Consider the following 26,727-nt stretch of genomic DNA (forward strand, 5'->3'; position numbering starts at 1 on the left):
TGAATCAAGATCAGGTTAATGATCTAAACAGCCCTATATCCCCCAAAGAAATAGAAGCAGTCATTAATAGTCTCCCAACTAAAAAAAGCCCAGGACCAGATGGGTTTAGTGCAGAGTTCTATCAGACCTTCAGAGAAGATCTAATCCCAGTTCTTCACAAACTATTCCACAAAATAGAAACAGAAGGTACTCTACCCAACTCATTCTATGAAGCCACAATTACTCTGATACCTAAACCACAAAAAGACCCAACAAAGATAGAAAACTTCAGACCAATATCCCTTATGAATATTGATGCAAAAATCCTCAATAAAGTTCTTGCTAACCGAATCCAAGAACACATCAAAACAATCATCCATCCTGACCAAGTAGGTTTCATCCCAGGGATGCAGGGATGGTTCAATATACAGAAATCCATCAACGTAATCCAGTATATAAACAAACTCAAAGACAAAAACCACATGGTCATCTCGTTAGATGCGGAAAAAGCATTTGACAAGATCCAACACCCATTCATGATAAAAGTCTTGGAAAGATCAGGAATTCAAGGCCCATACCTAAACATGATAAAAGCAATCTACAGCAAACCAGTAGCCAACATCAAAGTAAATGGTGAGAAGCTTGAAGCAATCCCTCTAAAATCAGGGACTAGACAAGGCTGTCCACTTTCTCCATACCTATTCAACATTGTACTTGAAGTCCTAGCCAGAGCAATTCGACAACAAAAGGAGATCAAAGGGATACAAATTGGAAAAGATGAAGTCAAAATATCACTTTTTGCAGATGATATGATAGTATATATAAGTGACCCTAAAAATTCCACCAGAGAACTCCTAAGCCTGATAAACAGCTTCGGTGAAGTAGCTGGATATAAAATTAACTCAAACAAATCAATGGCCTTTCTCTACACAAAGAATAAACAGGCTGAGAAAGAAATTAGGGAAACAACACCCTTCTCAATAGTCACAAATAATATAAAATATCTTGGCGTGACTCTAACTAAGGAAGTGAAAGATCTGTATAATAAAAACTTCAAGTCTCTGAAGAAAGAAATTATAGAATATCTCAGAAGATGGAAAGATCTCCCATGCTCATGGATTGGCAGGATCAACATTGTAAAAATGGCTATCTTGCCAAAAGCAATCTACAGATTCAATGCAATCCCCATCAAAATTCCAACTCAATTCTTCAACGAATTAGAAAGTGCAATGTGCAAATTCACCTGGAATAACAAAAAACCTAGGATAGCAAAAACTCTTCTCAAGGATAAAAGAACCTCTGGTGGAATCACCATGCCGGACCTAAAGCTTTACTACAGAGCAATTGTGATAAAAACTGCATGGTACTGGTATAGTGACAGACAAATAGAGCAATGGAATAGAATTGAAGACCCAGAAATGAACCCACACACCTATGGTCACTTGATCTTCGACAAGGGAGCTAAAAACATCCAGTGGAAGAAAGACAGCATTTTCAACAAATGGTGCTGGCACAACTGGTTGTTAACATGTAGAAGAATGCGAATCGATCCATTCCTATCTCCTTGTACTAAGGTCAAGTCTAAGTGGATCAAGGAACTTCACATAAAACCAGAGACACTGAAACTTATAGAGGAGAAAGTGGGGAAAAGCCTTGAAGATATGGGCACAGGGGAAAAATTCCTGAATAGAACAGTAATGGCTTGTGCTGTAAGATCGAGAATTGACAAGTGGGACCTCATGAAACTACAAAGCCTCTGCAAGGCTAAAGACACCATCAATAAGACAAAAAAACCACCAACAGATTGGGAAAGGATCTTCACCTATCCTAAATCAGATAAGGGACTAATATCCAATATATATAAAGAACTCAAGAAGGTGGACTCCAGAAAGTCAAATAACCCCATTAAAAAATGGGGCTCAGAACTGAACAAAGAATTCTCACCTGAGGAATACCGAATGGCAGAGAAACACCTGAAAAAATGTTCAACATCCTTAATCATCAGGGAAATGCAAATCAAAACAACCCTGAGATTCCACCTCACACCAGTCAGAATGGCTAAGATCAAAAATTCAGGTGACAGCAGATGCTGGCGAGGATGTGGAGAAAGAGGAACACTCCTCCATTGTTGGTGGGATTGCAAGCTTGTACAACCACTCTGGAAATCAGTCTGGCGGTTCCTCAGAAAATTGGACATAGTACTACCGGAGGATCCAGCAATACCTCTCCTGGGCATATATCCAGAAGATGTTCCAATAAGTAAGAAAGAAACATGCTCCACTATGTTCATAGCAGCCTTATTTATAATAGCCAGAAGCTGGAAAGAACCCAGATGTCCCTCAACAGAGGAATGGATACAGAAATTATGGTACATTTACACAATGGAGTACTACTCAGCTATTAAAAAGAATGAATTTATGAAATTCCTAGCCAAATGGATGGACCTGGAGGGCATCATCTTGAGTGAAATAACACAATCACAAAAGAACTCACACAATATGTATTCACTGATAAGTGGATATTATCCCAAAACTTAGGATACCCAAGATATAAGATACAATTTGCTAAACGCATGAAACTCAAGAAGAATGAAGACCAAAGTGTGGACACTGTGCCCCTTCTTAGAATTGGGAACAAAACACCCAGGGAAGGAGTTACAGAGACAAAGTTCGTAGCTGTGATGAAAGGATGGACCATTTAGAGACTGCCGTATCCAGGGATCCATCCCATAATCAGCTTCTAAACGCTGACACCATTGCATACACTAGCAAGATTTTGCTGAAAGGACCCAAATATAGCTGTCTCTTGTGAGAAGATGCCGGGGCCTAGCAAACACAGGAGTGGATGTTCACAGTCAGCTATTGGATGTATCACAGGGCTCCCAATGGAGAAGCTAGAGAAAGTACCCAAGGAGCTAAAGGGATCTGCAACCCTATTGTTGGAACAACATGATGTACTAACCAGAACCCCGGAGCTCTTGTCTCTAGCTGCATATGTATCGAAAGATGGCCTAGTCGGCCATCAATGGAAAGAGAGGCCCATTGGACTTGCAAACTTTATATGCCCCAATATAGGGGAATGCCAGGGCCAAAAGAATGGGAATGGGTGGGTAGGGAATTGGGGGGCGCTATGGGGGACTTTTGGGATAGCATTGGAAATGTAATTGAGGAAAATATGTAATAAAAATATTAAAAATCAAAAAAAAATTGCTGCCACTGAGCATCAGAAGATAATCCTTATGATCCAAGGAAGCCTTGTATACTTCTGCAGTTAGCAGTGCCAGCAACTACCTCCATGGGTCTCCCTTCATCTTTAGGGTATATTCTGGTTTCCTTCTATGAACATCAGTGATATTTCACACCATCTATCTCTATCCTCTTCCTGTCATCCCCACCACTTTGGTCAATAGCACTGAATTCCTAAATGCCGGTTTTGATGTTTTCAAATAGATTCCTAACACTGAAGTGTGCATGGATGGGGAACAGGCTATCCATGCAAGTTGTTTTACGAGCATTGCTTTCAAAGGGGTTCATAGGAAAAACTTCCTCCTAAATTCCGGGAGGGGCAGAGGTATTGAGAACATAGTCATTGTTCCAGTAGCGTTTCGTCTACCCTCAGTGGGTGCTTGTCACAGAAAGCACATGCTTCAATAGCAGCTACCTTTGCTATGGAGCCAAAAATTTGCTCTCTAAAACCTAGGGCAGGCTGGTGTTGTGGGACATGCCTATAAACCCAGCACTCTAGCAACAGAAGCGGGAAGGAATCAGGAATTCAAAAGCAGGTTCAGCAGCATAGTAAGTTTAAGGCTAGCTGGTGCCACAAGAGACCCTGTCTCTAAATTTAAAAAAGGAAACCAGTAGGTGGTGACACAGGCCTTTAATTCTGGCACCCGGGAGGCAGAGGCAGGCTGATCTCTGAGAGATGGAAGCCAGCCTGGTCTTCATAGTTCCAGGATAGCCAGGACTGTTATACAGAGAGACCCTGGAGGGAGGGAGGGAGGGACAGAGACACAGAGAGACAGAGACAGAGAGACAGAAACAGAGACAGACAGAGACAGACAGAATTTTTAAAAAGGGAAAAGAAAAAGAAAACCAGAAACCACACCCAGGGCCTCTAACCCTTCCTGAACATATTCTGAACATCAATCAGAAAGTGGGATGGAGGCGGCAGAACCACAGACGCAGGAGCTATTTTTAAGGGAATAGAAAAAAAAAAAACTAAACACAGGTGTGTTCTGCACAAGTAGAAATGTTCCCAAATCCACAAGCCTTCTTTCTAAATAAACTAAAAGCAAACCCAGTTCCACGTCTCATCTTAGTGTCCAGGGGCACTCAAATAGTTCAGGTCTTTGCACTTTATTTCAGGAATCACAGAGGGCTCCCAGAAGAAACCCACTAAAGGTGTCTGATTCCTTTTCTAGAAAGCCATGCAAATGACAATCTAGAGCTGAAAAGGAGGCTGGTGCTTGCTCTGTGACTCTTGCCATGGCTCAGAAAGCAGGGCAGAGGAAATCACCTTGGCTGACAAAGGGAACATCCGCTGTGTGTGGGGACTTAAATAGCAAATGGAACTGAGATGTCGAGAGTAACACTTCAGATCTTTGACCTCAACTCACAGATACAATAAATAGGCACATTAAAATGCATATTTAACCAGTTGTGATGAACCTATTCATTTTATGATAGCTTATAATCATTGAAATGAATTTCTGGGTGACTCATCAACTTAAAAAAAGAGGTAAGAATTTCTCTATAATGTCAGCAGCATTTTTACAGGCACAGAATTCATTTTTTCCCACTTTCAGCAGACAAAAAAAAATTGTGGTGTATTTTCTTTCTAAATTCTTGCTGAAACCTCCCCACTGTGAATCCTTAACTATTGCAGGTGGAGTTTTAAAACCATCTTTACCTACTTAATGTCACAGTATTCATCCTTAACAGCAAACCCAGAGCCCACAGTTCCTTTTGCTGAAGTTTGAGAAGAAAAAGCCAAACTGGAAGTTGGCAATAGCTAAGATTATGGTTTCCATAGGCAGATTCACTCCTGTGAGACAGGCCTCATGCCCAGTGTCTTAATGAATAGTCACACTAGGCCTGTGACATCAGCTTTAAGGCCGTTGTTTAATAGCAGAGGAAACTAGGGCTCAGAGAGGTCAAGTCTCATGCCCAATGAGCCATAATCAGAACCTGTGATGCGGGGAGTCAAACCTTGGTTTCTCTGAGCTAGAAGCCTATATGACTTAATACCTTACCATGCACTTTTCGAGGTCAAGATTGGCAGAAATTTTATAACAAAAATAACATCAGTATCAGGAGAGGACAGTAAGAGGCCTGTTTTCTCAGAAGATCATATAAAATAATAATACAAACAAGATGATCAAACACAAATGATCTTGGCTAATCAGCAAGCTCGTAATGTACTTCATTAGGGTGAGTTAAGACTGCCTGTGAGACTCGCCAGCTACCCACAACACCCGCCACAGGATCTTAAGACTTCTGGTGAGTGGAGCACAGCTTCTGCTCCAATCCAATTGCACGGGACCTGAGACTGCATTAGTTAGGGAAGCAGAAACCGGCCTGAGTAGGACCACAGGCCTCATCCAGCTGGATCAGCGCCGGGGTAGCGGGCGCGCAGGGTTGCCTGACACCCGCCAGCTACCCACGACCCCCGCCGCAGGATTTTGGGACGGCTGGTGAGTGGAACACAGCTTCTGCTCCAATCCAATTGCGCGGGACCTGAGACTGCATTAGTTAGGGAAGCAGAAACCTGCCTGAGTAGGGCCACAGGCCTCATCCTGCCAGATCAGCGCCAGGGTAGCGGGAGCACAGGGTTGCCTGACACCCACCCGCCAGCTACCCACGACCCCCGCCGCAGGATTTTGGGACTGCTGGTGAGTGGAACACAGCTTCTGCTCCAGTCCAATCACGCGGGACCTGAGACTGCTTTGGTTGGGGAGGCAGAAATCCAGCCTACATAGGGCCACAACCCTCTTCCGGTCAGAAAAGCACCGGGGCAGCTGGAGCGCAGGGTCGGCTGACACTCACCAGCTACCCACAACACCCACCACAGGATCTTAAGACTTCTGGAGAGTGGAGCACAGCTTCTGCTCCAATCCAATTGCACGCGGGACCAGAGACTGCATTAGTTAGGGAAGCAGAAAAACAGCCTGAGTAGGACCACAGGCCTCTTCCAGCTGGACCAGCACCGGGGTACCGTCAGCTACCCACGACCCCCGCCCCAGGATTTAGAGACTGCTGGTGAGTGGAACACAGCTTCTGCTCCAATCTTTAAACAGTGACAACTATAACAACTAACCCCAGAGATTACCAGATGGCGAAAGGTAAACGTAATAATCTTACTAACAGAAACCAAGACCACTCACCATCATCAGAACCCAGCACCCCCACTTCGCCCAGTCCAGGGCACCCCAACACACCGGAAAAGCTAGACACGGATTTAAAAGCATATCTCCTGATGATGATAGAGGACTTCAAGAAGGGCTTTAATAACACACTTAAAGAAATGCAGGAGAACACTGCTAAACAGGCAGAAGACAATAAAGAGGAAGCACAAAAATCCCTTAAAGAATTGCAGGAAAACACTGCTAAAGAGTTACAAATCCTTAAAGAAAAACAGGATAACATAATCAAACAGGTAGAAGTCCTTACAGAAAAACAGGAAAACACATCCAAACAGATGATGGAAATGAACAAAACCATACTAGACCTAAAAAGGGAAGTAGACACAATAAAGAAAACCCAAAATGAGGCAACACTGGAGATAGAAACCCTAGGAAAGAAATCTGGAACCATAGATACGAGCATCAGCAACAGAATACAAGAGATGGAAGAGAGAATCTCAGGTGCAGAAGATTCCATAGAGAACATCCGCACAACAATCAAGGAAAATGTAAAATGCAAAAAGATCCTAACTCAAAACATCCAAGAAATACAGGACACAATGAGAAGACCAAACCTACGGATAATAGGAGTGGATGAGAATGAAGATTTTCAACTCAAAGGACCAGCAAACATCTTCAACAAAATTATAGAAGAAAACTTCCCAAATCTAAAGAAAGAGATGCCCATGAACATACAAGAAGCCTACAGAACTCCAAATAGACTGGACCAGAAAAGAAATACCTCCCGACACATAATAATCAGAGCAACAAATGCTCTAAATAAAGATAGAATACTAAAAGCAGTAAGAGAAAAAGGCCAAGTAACATATAAAGGCAAGCCTATCAGAATTACACCAGATTTTTCACCAGAGACTATGAAAGCCAGAAGATCCTGGACAGATGTTATACAGACACTAAAAGAACACAAATTCCAGCCCAGGCTACTATACCCAGCCAAACTCTCAATTAACATAGATGGAGAAACCAAAGTATTCCACGACAAAACCAAATTCACACATTATCTCTCCACGAATCCAGCCCTTCAAAGGATAATAACAGAAAAAAACCAATACAAGGACAGGAACCACGCCCTAGAAACAACAAGAAGGTAATCCCTCAACAAACCTAAAAGAAGACAGCCACAAGAACAAAATGCCAACTTTAACAACAAAAATAACAGGAAACAACAATTACTTTTCCTTAATATCTCTTAATATCAATGGACTCAACTCCCCGATAAAAAGACATAGACTAACAAACTGGCTACACAAACAAGACCCAACATTTTGCTGCTTACAGGAAACTCATCTCAGAGAAAAGGATAGACACTACCTCAGAATGAAAGGCTGGAAAACAATTTTCCAAGCAAATGGCATGAAGAAACAAGCTGGAGTAGCCATTCTAATATCTGATAAGATTGACTTCCAACCCAAAGTCATTAAAAAAGACAGGGAGGGACACTTCATACTCATCAAAGGTAAAATCCTCCAAGAGGAACTATCAATCCTGAATATCTATGCTCCAAATACAAAGGCAGCCACATTCATTAAAGAAACTTTAGTAAAGCTCAAAGCACACATGGCAACTCATACAATAATAGTGGGAGACTTCAACACACCACTTTCACCAATGGACAGATCATGGAAACAGAAACTAAACAGGGACACAGTGAAACTAAGAGAAATTATGAATCAAATGGATCTGGCAGATATCTACAGAACATTCTATCCTAAAACAAAAGGATATACCTTCTTCTCAGCACCTCATGGTACCTTCTCCAAAATTGACCACATAATTGGTCACAAAACAGGCCTCAACAGATACAAAAATATTGAAATTGTCCCATGCATCCTATCAGATCACCATGGACTAAGGCTGATCTTCAATAACAAAATAAATAATAGAAAGCCAACCTTCACGTGGAAACTGAACAACACTCTTCTCAATGATACCTTGGTCAAGGAAGGAATAAAGAAAGAAATTAAGGACTTTTTAGAGTTCAATGAAAATGAAGCCACAACATACCCAAACTTATGGGACGCAATGAAAGCATTTCTAAGAGGAAAACTCATAGCTCTGAGTGCCTCCAAAAGGAAACTAGAGAGAGCACACATTAGCAGCTTGACAACACACCTAAAAGCACTAGAACAAAAGGAAGCAAATTCACCCAAGAGGAGTAGACGGCAGGAAATAATCAAACTCAGGGGTGAAATCAACCAAGTGGAAACAAGAAAAACTATTCAAAGAATCAACCAATCAAGGAGCTGGTTCTTTGAGAAAATCAACAAGATAGATAAACCCTTAGCCAGACTCACTAGAGGGCACAGGGAAAGCATCCTAATTAACAAAATCAGAAATGAAAAAGGAGACATAACAACAGATCCTGAAGACATCCAAAACACCATCAGATCCTTCTACCAAAGGCTATACTCAACAAAACTGGAGAACCTGGATGAAATGGAGAAGTTCCTAGACAGATACCAGGTACCAAAGTTGAATCAAGATCAGGTTAATGATCTAAACAGCCCTATATCCCCCAAAGAAATAGAAGCAGTCATTAATAGTCTCCCAACTAAAAAAAGCCCAGGACCAGATGGGTTTAGTGCAGAGTTCTATCAGACCTTCAAAGAAGATCTAATCCCAGTTCTTCACAAACTATTCCACAAAATAGAAACAGAAGGTACTCTACCCAACTCATTCTATGAAGCCACAATTACTCTGATACCTAAACCACAAAAAGACCCAACAAAGATAGAAAACTTCAGACCAATATCCCTTATGAATATTGATGCAAAAATCCTCAATAACGTTTTTGCTAACAGAATCCAAGAACACATCAAAACAATCATCCATCCTGACCAAGTAGGTTTCATCCCAGGGATGCAGGGATGGTTCAATATACGGAAATCCATCAACGTAATCCAGTATATAAACAAACTCAAAGACAAAAACCACATGGTCATCTCGTTAGATGAGGAAAAAGCATTTGACAAGATCCAACACCCATTCATGATAAAAGTCTTGGAAAGATCAGGAATTCAAGGCCCATACCTAAACATGATAAAAGCAATCTACAGCAAACCAGTAGCCAACATCAAAGTAAATGGTGAGAAGCTTGAAGCAATCCCTCTAAAATCAGGGACTAGACAAGGCTGTCCACTTTCTCCATACCTATTCAACATTGTACTTGAAGTCCTAGCCAGAGCAATTCGACAACAAAAGGAGATCAAAGGGATACAAATTGGAAAAGATGAAGTCAAAATATCACTTTTTGCAGATGATATGATAGTATATATAAGTGACCCTAAAAATTCCACCAGAGAACTCCTAAGCCTGATAAACAGCTTCGGTGAAGTAGCTGGATATAAGATTAACTCAAACAAATCAATGGCCTTTCTCTACACAAAGACTAAACAGGCTGAGAAAGAAATTAGGGAAACAACACCCTTCTCAATAGTCACAAATAATATAAAATATCTTGGCGTGACTCTAACTAAGGAAGTGAAAGATCTGTATAATAAAAACTTCAAGTCTCTGAAGAAAGAAATTATAGAAGATCTCAGAAGATGGAAAGATCTCCCATGCTCATGGATTGGCAGGATCAACATTGTAAAAATGGCTATCTTGCCAAAAGCAATCTACAGATTCAATGCAATCCCCATCAAAATTCCAAATCAATTCTTCAACGAATTAGAAAGTGCAATCTGCAAATTCATCTGGAATAACAAAAAACCTAGGATAGCAAAAACTCTTCTCAAGGATAAAAGAACCTCTGGTGGAATCACCATGCCGGACCTAAAGCTCTACTACAGAGCAATTGTGATAAAAACTGCATGGTACTGGTATAGTGACAGACAAATAGACCAATGGAATAGAATTGAAGACCCAGAAATGAACCCACACACCTATGGTCACTTGATCTTCGACAAGGGAGCTAAAAACATCCAGTGGGAGAAAGACAGCATTTTCAACAAATGGTGCTGGCACAACTGGTTGTTAACATGTAGAAGAATACGAATCGATCCATTCCTATCTCCTTGTACTAAGGTCAAGTCTAAGTGGATCAAGGAACTTCACATAAAACCAGAGACACTGAAACTTATAGAGGAGAAAGTGGGGAAAAGCCTTGAAGATATGGGCACAGGGGAAAAATTCCTGAATAGAACAGTAATGGCTTGTGCTGTAAGATCGAGAATTGACAAGTGGGACCTCATGAAACTACAAAGCTTCTGCAAGGCTAAAGACACCATCAATAAGACAAAAAAACCACCAACAGATTGGGAAAGGATCTTCACCTATCCTAAATCAGATAAGGGACTAATATCCAATATATATAAAGAACTCAAGAAGGTGGACTCCAGAAAGTCAAATAACCCCATTAAAAAATGGGGCTCAGAACTGAACAAAGAATTCTCACCTGAGGAATACCGAATGGCAGAGAAGCACCTGAAAAAATGTTCAACATCCTTAATCATCAGGGAAATGCAAATCAAAACAACCCTGAGATTCCACCTCACACCAGTCAGAATGGCTAAGATCAAAAATTCAGGTGACAGCAGATGCTGGCGAGGATGTGGAGAAAGAGGAATACTCCTCCATTGTTGGTGGGATTGCAAGCTTGTACAACCACTCTGGAAATCAGTCTGGCGGTTCCTCAGAAAATTGGACATAGTACTACCGGAGGATCCAGCAATACCTCTCCTGGGCATATATCCAGAAGATGTCCCAACTGGTAAAAAGGACACATGCTCCACTATGTTCATAGCAGCCCTATTTATAATAGCCAGAAGCTGGAAAGAACCCAGATGTCCCTCAACAGAGGAATGGATACAGAAATTATGGTACATTTACACAATGGAGTACTACTCAGCTATTAAAAAGAATGAATTTATGAAATTCCTAGCCAAATGGATGGACCTGGAGGGCATCATCTTGAGTGAAGTAACACAATCACAAAAGAACTCACACAATATGTATTCATTGATAAGTGGATATTAGCCCAAAACTTAGGATACCCAAGATATAAGATACAATTTGATAAACGCATGAAACTCAAGAAGAATGAAGACCAAAGTGTGGACACTGTGCACCTTCTTAGAATTGGGAACAAAACACCCAGGGAAGGAGTTACAGAGACAAAGTTCGTAGCTGTGATGAAAGGATGGACCATTTAGAGACTGCTGTATCCAGGGATCCGTCCCATAATCAGCTTCTAAACGCTGACACCATTGCATACACTAGCAAGATTTTGCTGAAAGGACCCAAATATAGCTGTCTCTTGTGAGACGATGCCGGGGCCTAGCAAACACAGGAGTGGATGTTCACAGTCAGCTATTGGATGTATCACAGGGCTCCCAATGGAGAAGCTAGAGAAAGTACCCAAGGAGCTAAAGGGATCTGCAACCCTATTGTTGGAACAACATGATGTACTAACCAGAACCCTGGAGCTCTTGTCTCTAGCTGCATATGTATCGAAAGATGGCCTAGTCGGCCATCAATGGAAAGAGAGGCCCATTGGACTTGCAAACTTTATATGCCCCAATATAGGGGAATGCCAGGGCCAAAAGAATGGGAATGGGTGGGTAGGGAAGTGGGGGGCGCTATGGGGGACTTTTGGGATAGTATTGGAAATGTAATTGAGGAAAATATGTAATAAAAATATTAAAAAAAAGAAAATAAATAAAATGAAGATAAAAAAAATAAAAAAAATAAAATGCATAAGGAGTAGACACTAGTAAGTGGAAAAAAAAAAAGACTGCCTGTGATATTAGCTATCAAGAAGGCAACACACAAGTATACGCATGTCCAAACACACACTAAAGAAAGAGAAAACAATTAAGTGGGTAGTCAGAGATTATCTCTACAGGAATGGACATGCCTGGTCAGTAGCATGAGGACACAAGAGTAAGATAGGAACAAATGGTACCAAAAGTTAATGTGCCAAAGCCTAATGTCTGAGGGAAGAAGTGTCATGTCCCCAGACTGGATTTTATCATAAAAGAGAGAAAACCACTGAAGACTTTGGTTCGTCCAGAGGTCACAAATGAAGCCCTGTTATGCAGTGTCAAAAAGAAAGTGCTGGGATGCTAAGGATTGGTGATGGAGCTGGAGAAAGCATCCCTCTATTCTTTACCATCTCCGGGCATTTCTCAGGAGCTGAGGAGGAAGCTCAGGCTGTTTATCAGGCCAATAAAGCAAGCCTGGGCTCACTTGCATACTCAGGAAGTCGAGTCAGAAGAGAGCCTGGAGTACAAATGTGTAAAAGAGGAGCTGGTAACATCACATTGTATTAACAAACCACTTCCAAGTGCATTTACCTTTGAAACCAGAGAAACAGGGTGCAGCCCTCCGAGGACATAGTCACCTGTTCATGGTTACCTACTAAAAGACTGGGGCTATTAGCGGTTTCTGTTCAGACCAAGCTCTCCCTTACCCAAATCAGATTCCTTTTATGAGACTGAATCAGAGGCTGAACCCACTCAGGACAGAATGTACGCCAGTGGTGAGGCCTGGAGGCTAGAGTCTTAAAGTGAAAATCGCTACCTTCAAGTAAAAGAGAAACCAAGGTGGTGTTCCCTTTTCCCAAACCATCATAAATGTCATGAACACACTGGGTTTTCAACTAAGCGTCTTCTCCTCCCTCTAAAATCAAGACAGAAATATAGACAGTGAGTCCATTCCCTACTGCAAAGAATGGCAGTTACTTAATTCCCTGATTCTCTGTCAGTGTAAGGGGAAAGAAAGGGCTCTAGTCCTTTCCCTGCATGACTAAAACCAATTATCAGTGCTAATTATTAAAGTATTTGCATTATGCTTCACACCCAGTTAAAAACTTGCTTATCCCATTTGTTTGGTTACAGGACTGATTAAAAATAGGAAATGTACTATGTAGAAGAGAGCCGCCTCCTTGGGGGAGTGGGGGTGGCAAGAACCAGGAACTGCCTCTTGCAGAGAGGAGCCAGGAGATCACAGCTCCCCTCCTCCTCGCTTTCCTCCTGCCACATTCAGCACCCACGGACTTAACACTGAACTAAGTTAGGGAGAGGCTAGCTCACAGGTTAAAAAGATAGACGAGTTCTTAGAAGGAGTGGGGGGGGGGGATAATGTATAATTCCAGAAAGGTGTTTGCCTAGCTGTAGTGTTGTTCTGCATACAACATACAGACTACATTGTCCATGAGAGGGTCAATGTCCTCCCTAAAATACAAACAAACAAACAAGCAAAACAACGACAAAAATCCAATAATCACTAGACAGTTTAAAAGCTTCTAAATAGCTGGAACTCTGGAGCGCTTCTTTCATGAGCATCTAGGGATAGCAACAGGCGACATCACAGCAGTCCCCGCCCCTCTTCCTAACAGCCACAGGGCCTTTCCTGATTCCAATGTTCTGTTCCCTTCCCAGCCCCCTGCATCATGCATCCTTTAGACTGACAATGCTTCCCCATCCCATAAGAGCCCAGGTGACTGTGGCACTCTCTAAGTCATTCTGGTGTGGAGAGAATATGTTTCCAGCTACTCACCTGGATTAAAACAACAAAACAAAACTACTTTCTACATCTTGAAGACTGCCTGGCTTCTCATTGTACTCAACCATCATAAAATCCCTGTACTTCAGAGCAAAGCACTGTTTGTTCTAAGAACCACTTGACTAATATGACTTTTAGCTACCAGTGTGGTGAGTAGCACTGCATGAAAGGAAACACAGTGTGTGGTCAAGACCTTAGCAAACTGCTTTGCTTCTCATAGATTTTACCGCTCTCTGGGTTCTTACAAGAATCTGGCTGAAATGATAATAAAATCATCCAACCTTTATACTCCAAACAAGACAAGCAAAATTCTCCCAGGCACTCTATCTGTCTTTGATCTGAATAGCAAACATTCTTTAAGGGTTTGCTGCTTGTGAGGCATGACCAGCCTTTTAAGAGCCCCTCCTTGAGTCCCTGATGATACAGGCCATTCAGTCTGACCACTGGCGAAGGCAGAACCTACAGTTAAGTAAGCTGCCTTCTGGGTCATTCCTTCCAGGACAGACTCTTCTTCAGGGTCATGTAGCTGGCCCTTCGTGAGGTACACAGAGATCTATTGGATTCTCAAATAGGTTTATTTGTCAGGGTTGCACCTGAATAAAAAGAAAGATGCAAAATTTTCCCACAAGTTCAAGACCATAAAGCTGAGTGTTAAAGGTCTAAAACAATCCAGACATGATAGCCATGTCTGTGATCTTTGCACTTGGGAGGCCAAAGCAAAAGGATGATAAATTCAAAACCAGCTTGGGCTATATAACAAGACTCTTTTTCAAAACAAAAGAAAATGGCTAAAATGAAAGCTTATAGCATATACACACTCCAAAGCACTTGACAATTTAGAAGGTGGGAGAAAAATCTTTGTTTACCTTATTGATGAGAGTCACTATATCTCCTTCCTTGATTGTCAATTCATCATCATTCTGTGCCTCATATGGAAATATTACTTTGCAGTAATCCTTGGCTGTAAGAAGAGCAGAAAATACAACGTTTAAGGTGTTTCATCTAATGAGCTGACCCAGTTGAAGGTACTCCCTGCCACATTAACCACAAGAAAAAGGTATGCTCAACAGAATGTTAAGTCCCACCGAAAGGGACTTAAGAGCACTTATGGTGAGCTCGTGCATATTTATCTCTGCGTTTTACCCTCAGGAATAATAGAATGCCATGCATGCCTTGGGATTATTTGCTTTTCTCCGTTAGAAAGGCAAAAGATTTTTCTTTATCTTGAGAAAGGAAATGTGAACTATCTGATTTTTTTTCTCATTGCTTTGTTGCAAGTATTACAAAATCAGAAGGGGGGCCTTTATATCTGCTATAAAGCCAACCCAGCAAATAAAACAACGAGGAATTACCTTTTACACCATGTTTTAAGAGATAAATACCCATGTATTTGCATATAAAAAATGTCAACCACAGGCAGCCAACAAATACTACCAAAACATTTTTTTTCTATTATTCTTTTCTCCATTCCTTCCAGTCCCTTCCCCACCTCCCCTCTCCCCCAGATTTTCAAATAAAAGAACAGGCTTCCCAGGGATATCACCCAACATGGCATAACAAAATACAGTAAGACTAGGCACTTACCCTCATATCAAAGGTGAATGAAGCTATCCAGTAGGAGGAAAAGGGTCTCAATCCAGGCAAACGAGTCAGAGACACCCCTCACCCCCCCACACACACACTACCACTGTTCAGAGTCCCATAAGAATACCAAGCTACACAGTCAGTCATACAGGATGTGCAAATGACCTAGCTCAGAACTGTTCAGGGTCCATGAAAATTGCCAAAATGACTTTATGCATATCTATGTGGGATGGGTGAACTTATTCATATACATTTCATGGTCTCTGTGCAAACACACCTGTTCATTGATGGGGCTGTTTATAAGCAAGAGTCCTCACTGAAGAGAGAAAAAGTACTTTGGCCATTCAAAATCAATTTAAGTATTACTGAGTAGATATTACGGATTTTAAATTAGCTCTATCAAAAAGCATCAGGTAAGAAGCCAGTGAAACACTTTGTAATGGATTTGGGAAATGAAGACTAGGCAAAGTAAGTTTTCATGACTCAAGACAGAAGGTAGACAGAAAACTCAAGGAAATTAGTATCTTCTAGAGCAGACATTACTATATTCTCCATCAGAGTCCAAAAGTCTCATGGTTCTCTTTGAATATTCTCAGATATTTCCTAAGACTTAGGCTCCTTCCTGCATCTAGATCCTAACCTACCACTCTATGCCTAAGTGTCAATTAAATTGTTCCCAGTATATTTTATCCATCTCTCTTTAATTAGAAATAGCAAAACTTTCCCAAGCCCGAATTAGCTAGATGTTCTAATGGAATGGGGGAAAGTTAAGCATCTTTAAATGAGATAAGGACAATTCTTCACCAATTTTCCAATTGACTGTGCTAGTGAAATATGACTTCCCAACCTCAAAACTTCAAACATGAACATACAATATTATTGAAGAACTGTCCTGCAAAATCCCAACTCTATGGAAATCATAGACATTTTTTTAAAAGAATATCAGTTACTCCTGACCATCAAACAAAGAACACGCCATGTTTTTCTGTCTTTCAGTGAAAAGGTTAATAGAATGCGATCAAGCACTGTGGATTAACTTCCTGGCAGCCATTCCCGGCCCTTCATGTCCTACTTGACAGAACCCTCATTTGCTCAGGTTTGTTCTGTCCAGGAAAGTAATGTTAATCTTCCATCCAGGTACTCATGAGGACCAACCCTGCTTAGCTTCTGAGATGAAGCATATTCAAGATGTCATGGCTATAGACAAATAATGCTATCTTACTCCCCTTTGTTGCTGACTTGTTTAGAGGCAAGACATAATCTTCCAGTCAATGAAATCTATAAAAGGAAATGTTAGAGATGGCACTGCTAGATTTTGTTGCCTAGAGATGTAAGGCAAAGAGTTGCCTGCCTTTGATCATTTTGTTTTCTTTGCAGGGCTATAGATAGAACACAGAGCCAAGGGTATGCTAGGTGAAGACTCTACTACTGGGACCAATCTACCTGCGTCCTTGAGTCTTCTAACACAGTTTTACCATTGTTGGAAATCAAGATAACGTTCGACACTGTTGTAATCATATATGAATATAACGAAAAAAGCCAAAAACTTTTATCCTAAGTCCTGATGGTATTGAACTACCTTGCAAACTCATCAGCTTCAGGAGACCCTTTTCTCTGAACCTCTGGCCATGCAGCTTAGCAACCCAATTGTTTTTCACTCTTTTGTGATCCAGTAGGTAGGTATTCACTCAAAACAGAAGCATACTAACATGAAGAAACTTGATACAAATTATCTCAATATTTTTCTTAGTGCAGTATGCCCCCTTACCATCACTCTCTACTAGAAAGAAGCCTCTTACTATGTCATTTCCTTTTCCTTCATCTCTTACCTTCCTACTTCAGGGCACAACCTATAAGAATATGCCATGGAGTTCAATTGTAATCACCACAATGGAAATATTGCTAAGTAAGAGTAAATGTGCCTTAAATTTATTTCACAGTCATTTTATCTTCTCCTTTTTCTTTTGTTTGTTTTTCTGTGTTTTGCTTTTCGAGACATGTTTTCTCTGTATAGCCCTGGCTGTCCTGGAACTCACTTTGTAGACCAGGCTGGCCTCTAACTCAGAAATCTGCCTGCCTCTGCCTCCCGAGTGCTGGGATTAAAGGCGTGCCATTTTATCTTATACTTACAATTTCCCTGTAAGCTAAGAAGGGCAAATATCTTCTACATAAAAAAGCAGGTCTTAATAGTTATAAGTTTAATGCAGGGGGAAATAGAATAAAGGAGAAACTAGAATAGGTGGATTAAATGGGGAAGGGGATGTGAGAGGAGGTAAAAGAAGGAACATGGGGAGGAACAGCTAAATCAATAGACATTTTAAAGACTACATGGAAACCTAGAACTGTAGAAGCTTCCTAAATTATATACATATATGGAAGACATTTAAGTTTCAATATAATGGAGGAGACAATGCCCCATCCAGACATCTCATGCCACCAAGTTAAACTTTAGGTGTCAGTAATGAATTACATCTTGTTGAGTCATTGGCCAAAAGGTCCCTGCCATGTGCCCCTCCAAATATCACAGGATCCTGCCAAGGCCACTGGTTGCTTTCCCCAATCCAAAGGGATGGTCCTACCGATGAGGACAATGCTTACTTATTTTATTGAACTGGTGCAGAACTAGAACTTTGACCCTTACTGACTAGAGTTCATGCTGCTGGAAGGTACTTTGTGAAGTTCTTCCAGTGGAGAAATATCATCATCACTATTGTCCTGCTATAAAACCTTTGACCTAATAACAGAGACTTACTGCAAGATATACTGATGGGGTTGTGGAGAAAATGTTATGGGAGTAATTAATCATTGGATTTAAGACCCATTCCATCAGATGGAACCCACATGACACTACTAAAGTAGTCAAGAACATGAGTCTACATAGGTCTCTGGCACTAGGGGAAGCCCAAATACTCTTGTTCTAAAATGACTCCTAATGACATACAGGTACATCCATGGATCAATGTCTCATTCAACCTTCATTCAAGTAGCCTTTTCTTGCAGCATATGGTTATTAACACAGAGACCCACAACGAGACAATGTACAGAGAGCAAGAGACTTGGGAGCATTCAATCTTAAATGAGATGTTTTATCAAATGCCTCCTCTCAAGACTCAGGGCTCGATGAAGAAGAGGAGGTAGGACGATTGTAAGAGACAGAGGTAGTGTATGACTCTAATGAAATATGTCTGACAAACACAACAGGACCTCTGCAAATATGAACTCACAGAGACTGCGGCAGCAAGAACAGAACATGCACACGTTCAAGACAGACAGGGTCCCAGCACTGAGAGGGGGAAAGTAGACATGGGGTCCCACCACTAACCAAGAAAGCAATTTGCAAGTGATCCCCACTGGCAAAGGAAAAATCAGTTTTCTTCAATGATATAACATTGTGTATATCAACCACATTTCAGGACAAGTCACATGTCCAGGAGTAGTTGACCAATGCAAAACAGACTCAATAATTTTTCGTTCTGATTTTAAAGAGAGAAAGGATATGAAGTTGGATGGGCAGGGAGATGGGGAGTATCTGGGAGAAGTTGGGAGAAAAAAAGAATAGGACTGTGGTAGTTTGAATAGCTTTGGTCCCCATCGAATTATGTGTTGAAATGCTTGGTCCCTAGGGTGTGTCACTATTAGGTGTGGCCTTGTTGGAGTAGGTGTGGCCTTTTGGAGAAAATGTGTCACTGTGGGGGAGCTTTGAGGTCATATATGTGCTCAAGCAATGCCCAGTGTGGCAGTTTCTTCTTGGCTGCCTATGTGCATTCCCAGAACTGGCATAGAGTTCTTGCATATTTCCTGATGATCACTTAGTGATGCCTAAGAAGTAGTGGCACCCTCAAGCGACAGAAAGTAGTAGAAGATTCTGAGTCAGGAGTCAGGACACTTGGAACTGGGCTCAGTTCCAGCTGGATTTTTGTGGACTGCTTGACCTGAGATGACATCAAGCTACATGACATTGTAGCTTCGGATGAATATAACGCCATGAGGTGTAAAATCAGAAACCAACCAAGGAGACATTAGTTTAGCTATCTTCAGCAGAACATCTTAAGCACATTTAAGTGTATTCCAAATCTTAAAGTTTAAATAACTCAAAACAATGATCTCCTAATTAGAGAACAGAGTTGTTCCAGCTCCTACTTAGGATCTGAAAAGCATATCACTAATGTTCTAAGATCACACAGTACCATAATAGGTTAGACCTATGTTCTTTCCAGCAATGACATTTCAACACTCCAATCACAACCACTTCTCAGCAAATATGGCAGCCAGTAGACTCATACTACTTAATTATGATGTATTTTTTAAAAAAGTTACCCTTGCTTATGAAGCATTTTAGCCATTGAGCAGTGTCATAAAATAAAAATGTATTGGTTTGCATTTCAGTAGCTTTAAGATACTAGCTCAAAAATAAATACATATGCAAAATCACTATTAACTTCAAAAGTGTGATAGTAATCCTACTGTATGTTGTTCCCTACTTCAATTCACATATTTTCTGACCAACTACCATGCAAAGGATGCTGCCAACTAGTTCTGGAGCCTGAGCCTATAATATACAACTAAGAGCACAAGTAGAACTTCCTGTCCTGCCATGGAAGTGACAGTCTAATGGTTAGATAAAGGCAAGGGGAGAAGAATGTCAAAAGGACAAGACAAACACCACTTGATGGTGGGGTGCTGCTCCCCTATTTCACAGAATGGCAAGATCGTGTGCATGCAGAAAAATGTTCCAAAAGAAGGGGCATTTAGTATGCTTTAAAAGAAAAGGGTAACTCTAAATTCCTTTTGGACATGAAAAGACCCTAAGTTTTAAATGAGTAGCAAACAGATAAAGAAGAAAGGGCTGAAATGAATTTTTGCAAGCAGGTGTTTCCCATCAACTCGTTAATTTGATCAATGTAGATAGTCTGAAATCAAGTAGGAATGGATTCTACACAAAAGCAGAAAGAAAGGCACAATTTGTATAGTAATTAAAATTACTTTGTTGTTCCTTTTTCCTTGAATGACTAAAATATGTCAATGAATTAGCTAACCTAAGTCTAGATTCCTACCTTTCTTCTGAGAGCTTTTTGTCTTACATGCTTAAATAATCTGATAAGAAGCAAAGACTTTTTCTTTCCAGAAACAAAATGGTTTTTTTTTCCAAAACAAACCATACAAACACATTTCAAAGACTAGAGAAGGTAGATACAGCACAGGAAGGCTCACAGACTCCCTCCACATTACTCCCAGATCAAGAGTTCCCTATGCCACTTTCATTACCAGCTTTAAGCCTTTTACTTTTTAAACATAATTGCATTTATCTATCATCCATTCATACATTTGTGTGTATGTGTGCAAGAAAGTGTGTCTGCATGTGTGCATGCATGTGTGTGTGTGTGAGCATGAGCACATGTGTGCTGAGCACACGTGATGATCAGAGAACAAGTGGGAAGAGTTGGTTTTTTCTCCTACCCTGTGATACCAGGGATAGACCTTATGGCTTCGGGCTAGGCAGCAAGCACCTTTGCCCAGTAAACCACCATGCTAGCCTTCTTTGCCTTTTGAGAGAGGATCTCATATAACCTAAGCAAGCTTCACATTTACTGTATAGTCCAAGTTGATCTTGACCCTTGCGGTGATTCTCCTAACAGCCTCTGAAGTGCTGGGCTTGCAGATGTACACTAGCACATGTGGCCAGCTTTCACATTTTTAAGAAACTTGCTCAAGTAAGAATCACAAAGAACATCAAGTATGATTCATCCTCCCTCTCCTAAAACATTATTTCAGTCTCTAGACATTGAAAATTTTACAAGTTATTAAAAACAAACAATTAAAGGAACTGAACTCACATGCTCATATTCCATGACTCCCTCCATCTAGTTTTATAATGGATTAAAGAAAAAAAAACACCTTAAAACAAACAAATAACCCAAAATCCTTCTGCTTAAAAAAAAAAAAAGAACAAACAAAATAAATATGTTAGCAATCTGAACACATACACATGAGGAAATAACTTTAAATTCAGAACACTCACTGGGCTCTCTTTCAACCTTTGAAGGTGTTCCGAGCTCATTTTCAACCTGTAAAGAGTATGAGCCCATGTACCCAGACTTTGGTAGGAAGAAAGCTCTCCAGAGCTTTTTGGCAGCAGTGCAAAGGGCCAGGTCATGCCTAAACCTGGAGTTTCATTTTCCCTGGAGACATTATAAAAGGAAGAGTATCACAGGCTAGGGGGATGCTCGATGGGAAAAAGTCCTGCTGTGTAAGCGTGAGGACCCGAGTCAGATAAGCAACACTTACATAAAATCTGAGCAAAGTCTCATGCACCTGCCTGGAAACCCAGTGCTAAGGAGCAGTAGGAGTAGGAGTGAGGACAGGTGGATCATAGGGACTCTCTGTCCATCCAGTCTAGTTGAAATGGCAAGCTTTAGGGTCAGTGAGACTCTGTCTCAAAAAGCAGGGTGGGATGACTATGGGAGACACTCAGTATTGTCCTCTGACTGCTACATGAACACGCACACACACAAGCAAGCACATTTTCACTCATGTGCATGAACACACACACACAGTACCATCACTGATGCAGACTTTCCCTAACATCATAATTCTGCCCCTCAATGGATAAGTAGTATTTAAGACACTACTAGTTTGTAGTTTTAAGCAGAGCTCCTGAGAACAGAATTATTTAAATTTTCAAAGAAATATGCTTCACATGCCATATCGTATGTACCACCCACTATTAGGGTCTTATGTTATTATGCTCAATCATTAAAATTCTACAGCAAACAGATGATCTATCACCCTAAGTAAGAGCAATAAATAACATACGGTATAGGTCAGTCAAGAACAGGTTTCCTTGCCCTATGAACACTAAAACTTTTTCATTCTCAGAGATTTTAATACTGTGGGACTACGTGCAGGGGTGGTATTCTATCATGCTCTATGGACAACAGACTAAGGTAAGTAAGACTAGTATCTGGCTGTCAGGCATCTTATAATCCAGTGGCAGAAATGAAGAACGCCTAAATCTAGTTCTTGACAATGTGACAGCAGGGAAGGGATGAGAGCCACACAGTCAGCTCAAAGCATCAGAATGTCAGATATTGGGGTAATTACCTCCATTGTCAGAGACATAGAACCCTGTCCTTTGGAGGTAAAATGGCAATGAATTTGCCACAATGCTCTAGGGAACTGACCAGAGGGGCAGGATGGGGGTGGGGGGGTTCACAGCCATTGCCCATGGTTACAGCTGTGTGGGACATCTGCTCCCACAACTTTTTAGATCCCTTTCCTGGTATCTGGGCCTTCAAGTCTTCGTAGGATGAGGATTCTATCTACTAAATAAGAACTCTGCTAATTGCCATTACCAGGGAAGCTTAAGACGTCCTGGTCTCAGTCTGAGGTTCTCATACTTGAGTAGGAAAGGCCTCAGACCTAGGGCTTGAAGAAACAGATCACTGACCTCACCCTCATTGTCTGACGTGGGGCAGGCCCAGCAGATTTGCATTTTGGACAATGTTTCCAGGCTGCGTTTTTTTGCTGCTACTAGCCCTGAAACACACTGTGAGAATCATTGTCTAGTGTTGTGCTGTATTAGTCTGGTAATAGCAGGGACTGGGAAGATGGACCAGTGCAGTAGTGGTACTGGGGCACGTTGTACTGCATGCTATATTTAGACAGGGCTTCCAGATCTGGATCATATTTTGAGCACCTAGGGGGAGCAGGAGGGGCCAAATATATATTAGGTTAGCTATAAAGTCAATAAGTGTCAATTGTGCATCAAGGAGGAGGGTCGTTGTAATAACACCCTAACAGAACTTACTATACAAACACACTAGTAGTTCAAAACTGGGGCTCTGCTGGGTAAATATGTCCTCTAAAGGCCATGCATTTGTGAACTTAATTACTAATGCAAGAATGTTGGGAGATGGTGCTTATTCGAAGGGTTTTAAGTAATGAGGGTTCTACTCTCATAAATGGATTAACTGTGGTTATAAAAGGGCTAAAGATTCTGAGTTCAATCTCTTTCCTTTATGTGAATTTGTGTGTGTTTGTATATATACATATATATATATATATATATATATATATATATATATATATATGAATGTGTATATATGTATGTATGCCCATGGACATGCAAACAGAGACTAGGCTAGGAGGTTGGATATTGTCTTCTATTGCTCTTTGCCTTGTTGGAATAGGGTCTCTCAATGAATCATAAGATCACTATTTTGGGTAGGCTGGCTGGCTGGAGAACTATCTGAACTACTAAACTCCCAGGACCCGCCTATCTTTGTTCATCAACACGGGGTTTACTGGAATGGGCAACCATACCTGACTGTAAATACAGGTTCTGGAGATTTAAACTCAGGCACCTATACTTACAAAGCACATAGTCTTACCCAATAAGGCCTCTTGCCAGGCCTGTTTTAAGATAGCATCTCATATATCCTGGATTGGCCTCAAACTCATATATAGCCAGGGGTGACCTTGAACTTCTGCTCCTTCTGCCTGTACTTCTAGAGTGCTGTAATTACAAAGACATGTGCCACCGTGCCAGTTGTATGCACTGTTGACAAAGGAATCCAGTGTCTTGCACATAGTAGATAAGTACTTTACCCACTGGTGTACATCTCCAAACACTTATTCTCTTTGGCCCATGTTATAAAACAACTCAACATCCCTTACCAGACATGTTTCCTTTAATTGCCTAGCCCCCAGAACTATGAGGCAAATAGATTTCTACCACCTATAAACTGCCTGTGGTATTCTACTATAGTAACAAAATACAGAACAAGTTAGCCTTTCTAAGGAACATTAGCAATACTTTGAGACAGTTTTGATTGCCACAACAGGAGAGGAACAGGTTCTATTGGCTTCTATTGAACAGAGGGCAGGGATGCTGCTAAATACTCTGTGATGTACACAGGACAGTCCTCAGGATAGAGAATGATCTGGCCCACGTGTAAGTACATTCAATCTACATTCAGACTGAGTTCAGACATGGAGCGTACATTACCATATTTGTCAATTCTAACCCAACAGCTTCCCTTCCGAAGAAGCTGACTGTTCAATTGCCTTTGATCTTAGACACTGCTGGGAAGTTGTCTTTTCAATTATGTCCCAAGCATTAATTAGAACACCCTTTCACTTTCGTGTTTAAAAAAGAAGCATTGTTTCAAAAGAATAAAATAAAAACCTGAGAAGCAAAGCCTTTCTGTTCTAGCTCAGAATAGAGGCTGGAGCACTGTTCTCTCATCGGCAGCTTTGTCTGCTCAGATGAAAAGCTTGAAGACTTTGGGAGAAAGGCCAGTCATCAGGAAAACAGGAAGCCTTTCTTCTCTAAGAGGACTGGAGTTGAAAGGTCGATTTTCAACCACCTAGGTAGCTGGGACCCATCATAGGAAGGCCCTCCCTCTGAATCCAGTGAGCAGATGTATTGGGCATGGTGAAAAGTGCTTCCTAGGAAGAGAGGGGACTTTGGGGGATTGAACATCTGGTAGGGCTCTGGTAGACAAAAATAAACAGCAGTGGATAAAGAGGAGATGTGCTTTATATGGGATGTGTCAGGTAGAGTATGGGTGAGATTTGAGTAGAAGAAGTGAACAATAACAACAACAACAACAACAACAAAACCCCACAATGTCAGAAGTCCTTTAAAAGTCTCCACTTGCTCAACCTCCACTCACTGCATATCCAGTGAGTCTCCAGTACTGTTCTAAGCTGCATGTTGGGAAAATCAAATGCAGTGTCTGTCTTAAACCTAGAGGGATCAACAATCTAATGGTACCAATGAAGTACCACATGTCACTACTATAGATAATAATTCCCAAGAGGCAAGTCAATGGTCTCAGAGGTGATGCAAATGTCCAGTCACTAAGTGAACGAGGTGTAACATGGAAAACAGCCCACTTGCACCTCCAATCATACTTTATCCAGATTTTCCAAACCTACTTGTTCATCTAGAGCAGTGCTTCTCAACCTTCCTAATGCTGTGCTGTGACCCTTTAATACAGTTCCTCATGTTGTGGTGACCTCCAACCGTAAAATTATTTTCTTTGCTACTTCATAACTCTAATTTTACTACTGTTGTGAATCACATTGTAAATATCTGATATACAGGATATCTGATATGTGACTCCTATGAAAGGGTCATTTGACCCCAAAGAGATTATGACCAACAGGGTAAGAACCACTGATCTACAGTCTTCTGCATCTATAATATTGAATAGTTCAGAAAGATGCCAAAGAGGCCTGTCTTTGGGGCTATTTTTCTAACCTACAGAGACAACAAATCTGTACCAATTGTAATAAGAAAAAGGGAGATACCAGATGTGATAGGCTGAAGGCACCTCGAGGCACTTTGTTATGAATATTTAGATAGTTTTCCTCTTGTTATGAAAATGATGGCAATCTGTTCCCCAGCCTGAGTTGCTGATGAATCTCAGCATCATGAGAGCCTTTTGTTTGGGGGTGGGGTGGGGAGAATGTTCCCTGCTTAAATAAATCTGGATCACTCAAAAAATACCAATTCGCATGAGTATTTTTGAGTCATCCTAACTCTGAATCCTGATGTGGGCCTGTGGCTTAGTGTGCTGAGGAGACAGCTGGCAGGAAGAAACAGCTCTCCTCTGTGCTGCCGGGCATCCTTTGCTATAGGTTTCTATTTTAGGTCAGAAGGAAGAAGCAAGTAGGCTGCCTGGATGGTAAACTCTGGGTCATTACCTAAACACAGATGTGGCATCAGGATCCAGAAACAGGGAACTGGCCCAAAGGTTGGAGGAATTACAATGGCTTAGCGTTCCACTAAATGGCAATTGTAGGAGAGCAATTACTCTAACATTTACTTTCAGCAAGGAAAGCCAAAGGGAAAACATATACAGTAAAATTCAACTGTCAAAGTTCTTATCCCCAAACCCATGGAAAATGCCCAATAGTAAATGACAAATCTCTCAAGACCTTGCTGAGCTGATGCCCACCAACAGGCACATTAATATTAATTCCCAGCACTATCACATTTTCTCATAGAACTGTTCACCTACCTCTTCCTTTTGTCTCTCCCATTAGGGTGCTCAATATTTGGGAGTAGAAAAACCTTCCAACTGAGTCCTAAAGGTTTCAAGACTGAATGAGAGGGAGAAGATACTGGGAGGCAACTAAGGGGTTTTCTTTGTCTAGGGCAACATTCTGACTGCGAACCCAAAGCAGATAGTGGGAGTAAAGGCCAGAGAAATTAAAGCTATCTATAT

The 26,727-nt window shown here is 41.1% G+C and overlaps 1 protein-coding gene across 6 annotated transcripts in view; it reads right to left on the reverse strand.

Moving 5' to 3' along the window:
• Sh3kbp1 (SH3 domain containing kinase binding protein 1) overlaps nucleotides 1-26,727 on the reverse strand; it is a 358,871-nt gene that overhangs the window by 94,128 nt on the left and 238,016 nt on the right. For all 6 annotated transcript variants that reach the window (XM_029473429.2, XM_029473430.2, XM_029473431.2 and 3 more), the window contains one exon: nucleotides 14,773-14,867. In XM_029473429.2, the coding sequence (XP_029329289.1) occupies nucleotides 14,773-14,867 (95 nt within the window). The remainder of the gene's footprint in view (nucleotides 1-14,772; nucleotides 14,868-26,727) is intronic.

Source organism: Mus caroli, unplaced genomic scaffold, assembly GCF_978045245.1.
Source record: "Mus caroli unplaced genomic scaffold, Mus_caroli_1 scaffold_5, whole genome shotgun sequence".
Lineage (NCBI taxonomy): Eukaryota > Metazoa > Chordata > Mammalia > Rodentia > Muridae > Mus > Mus caroli.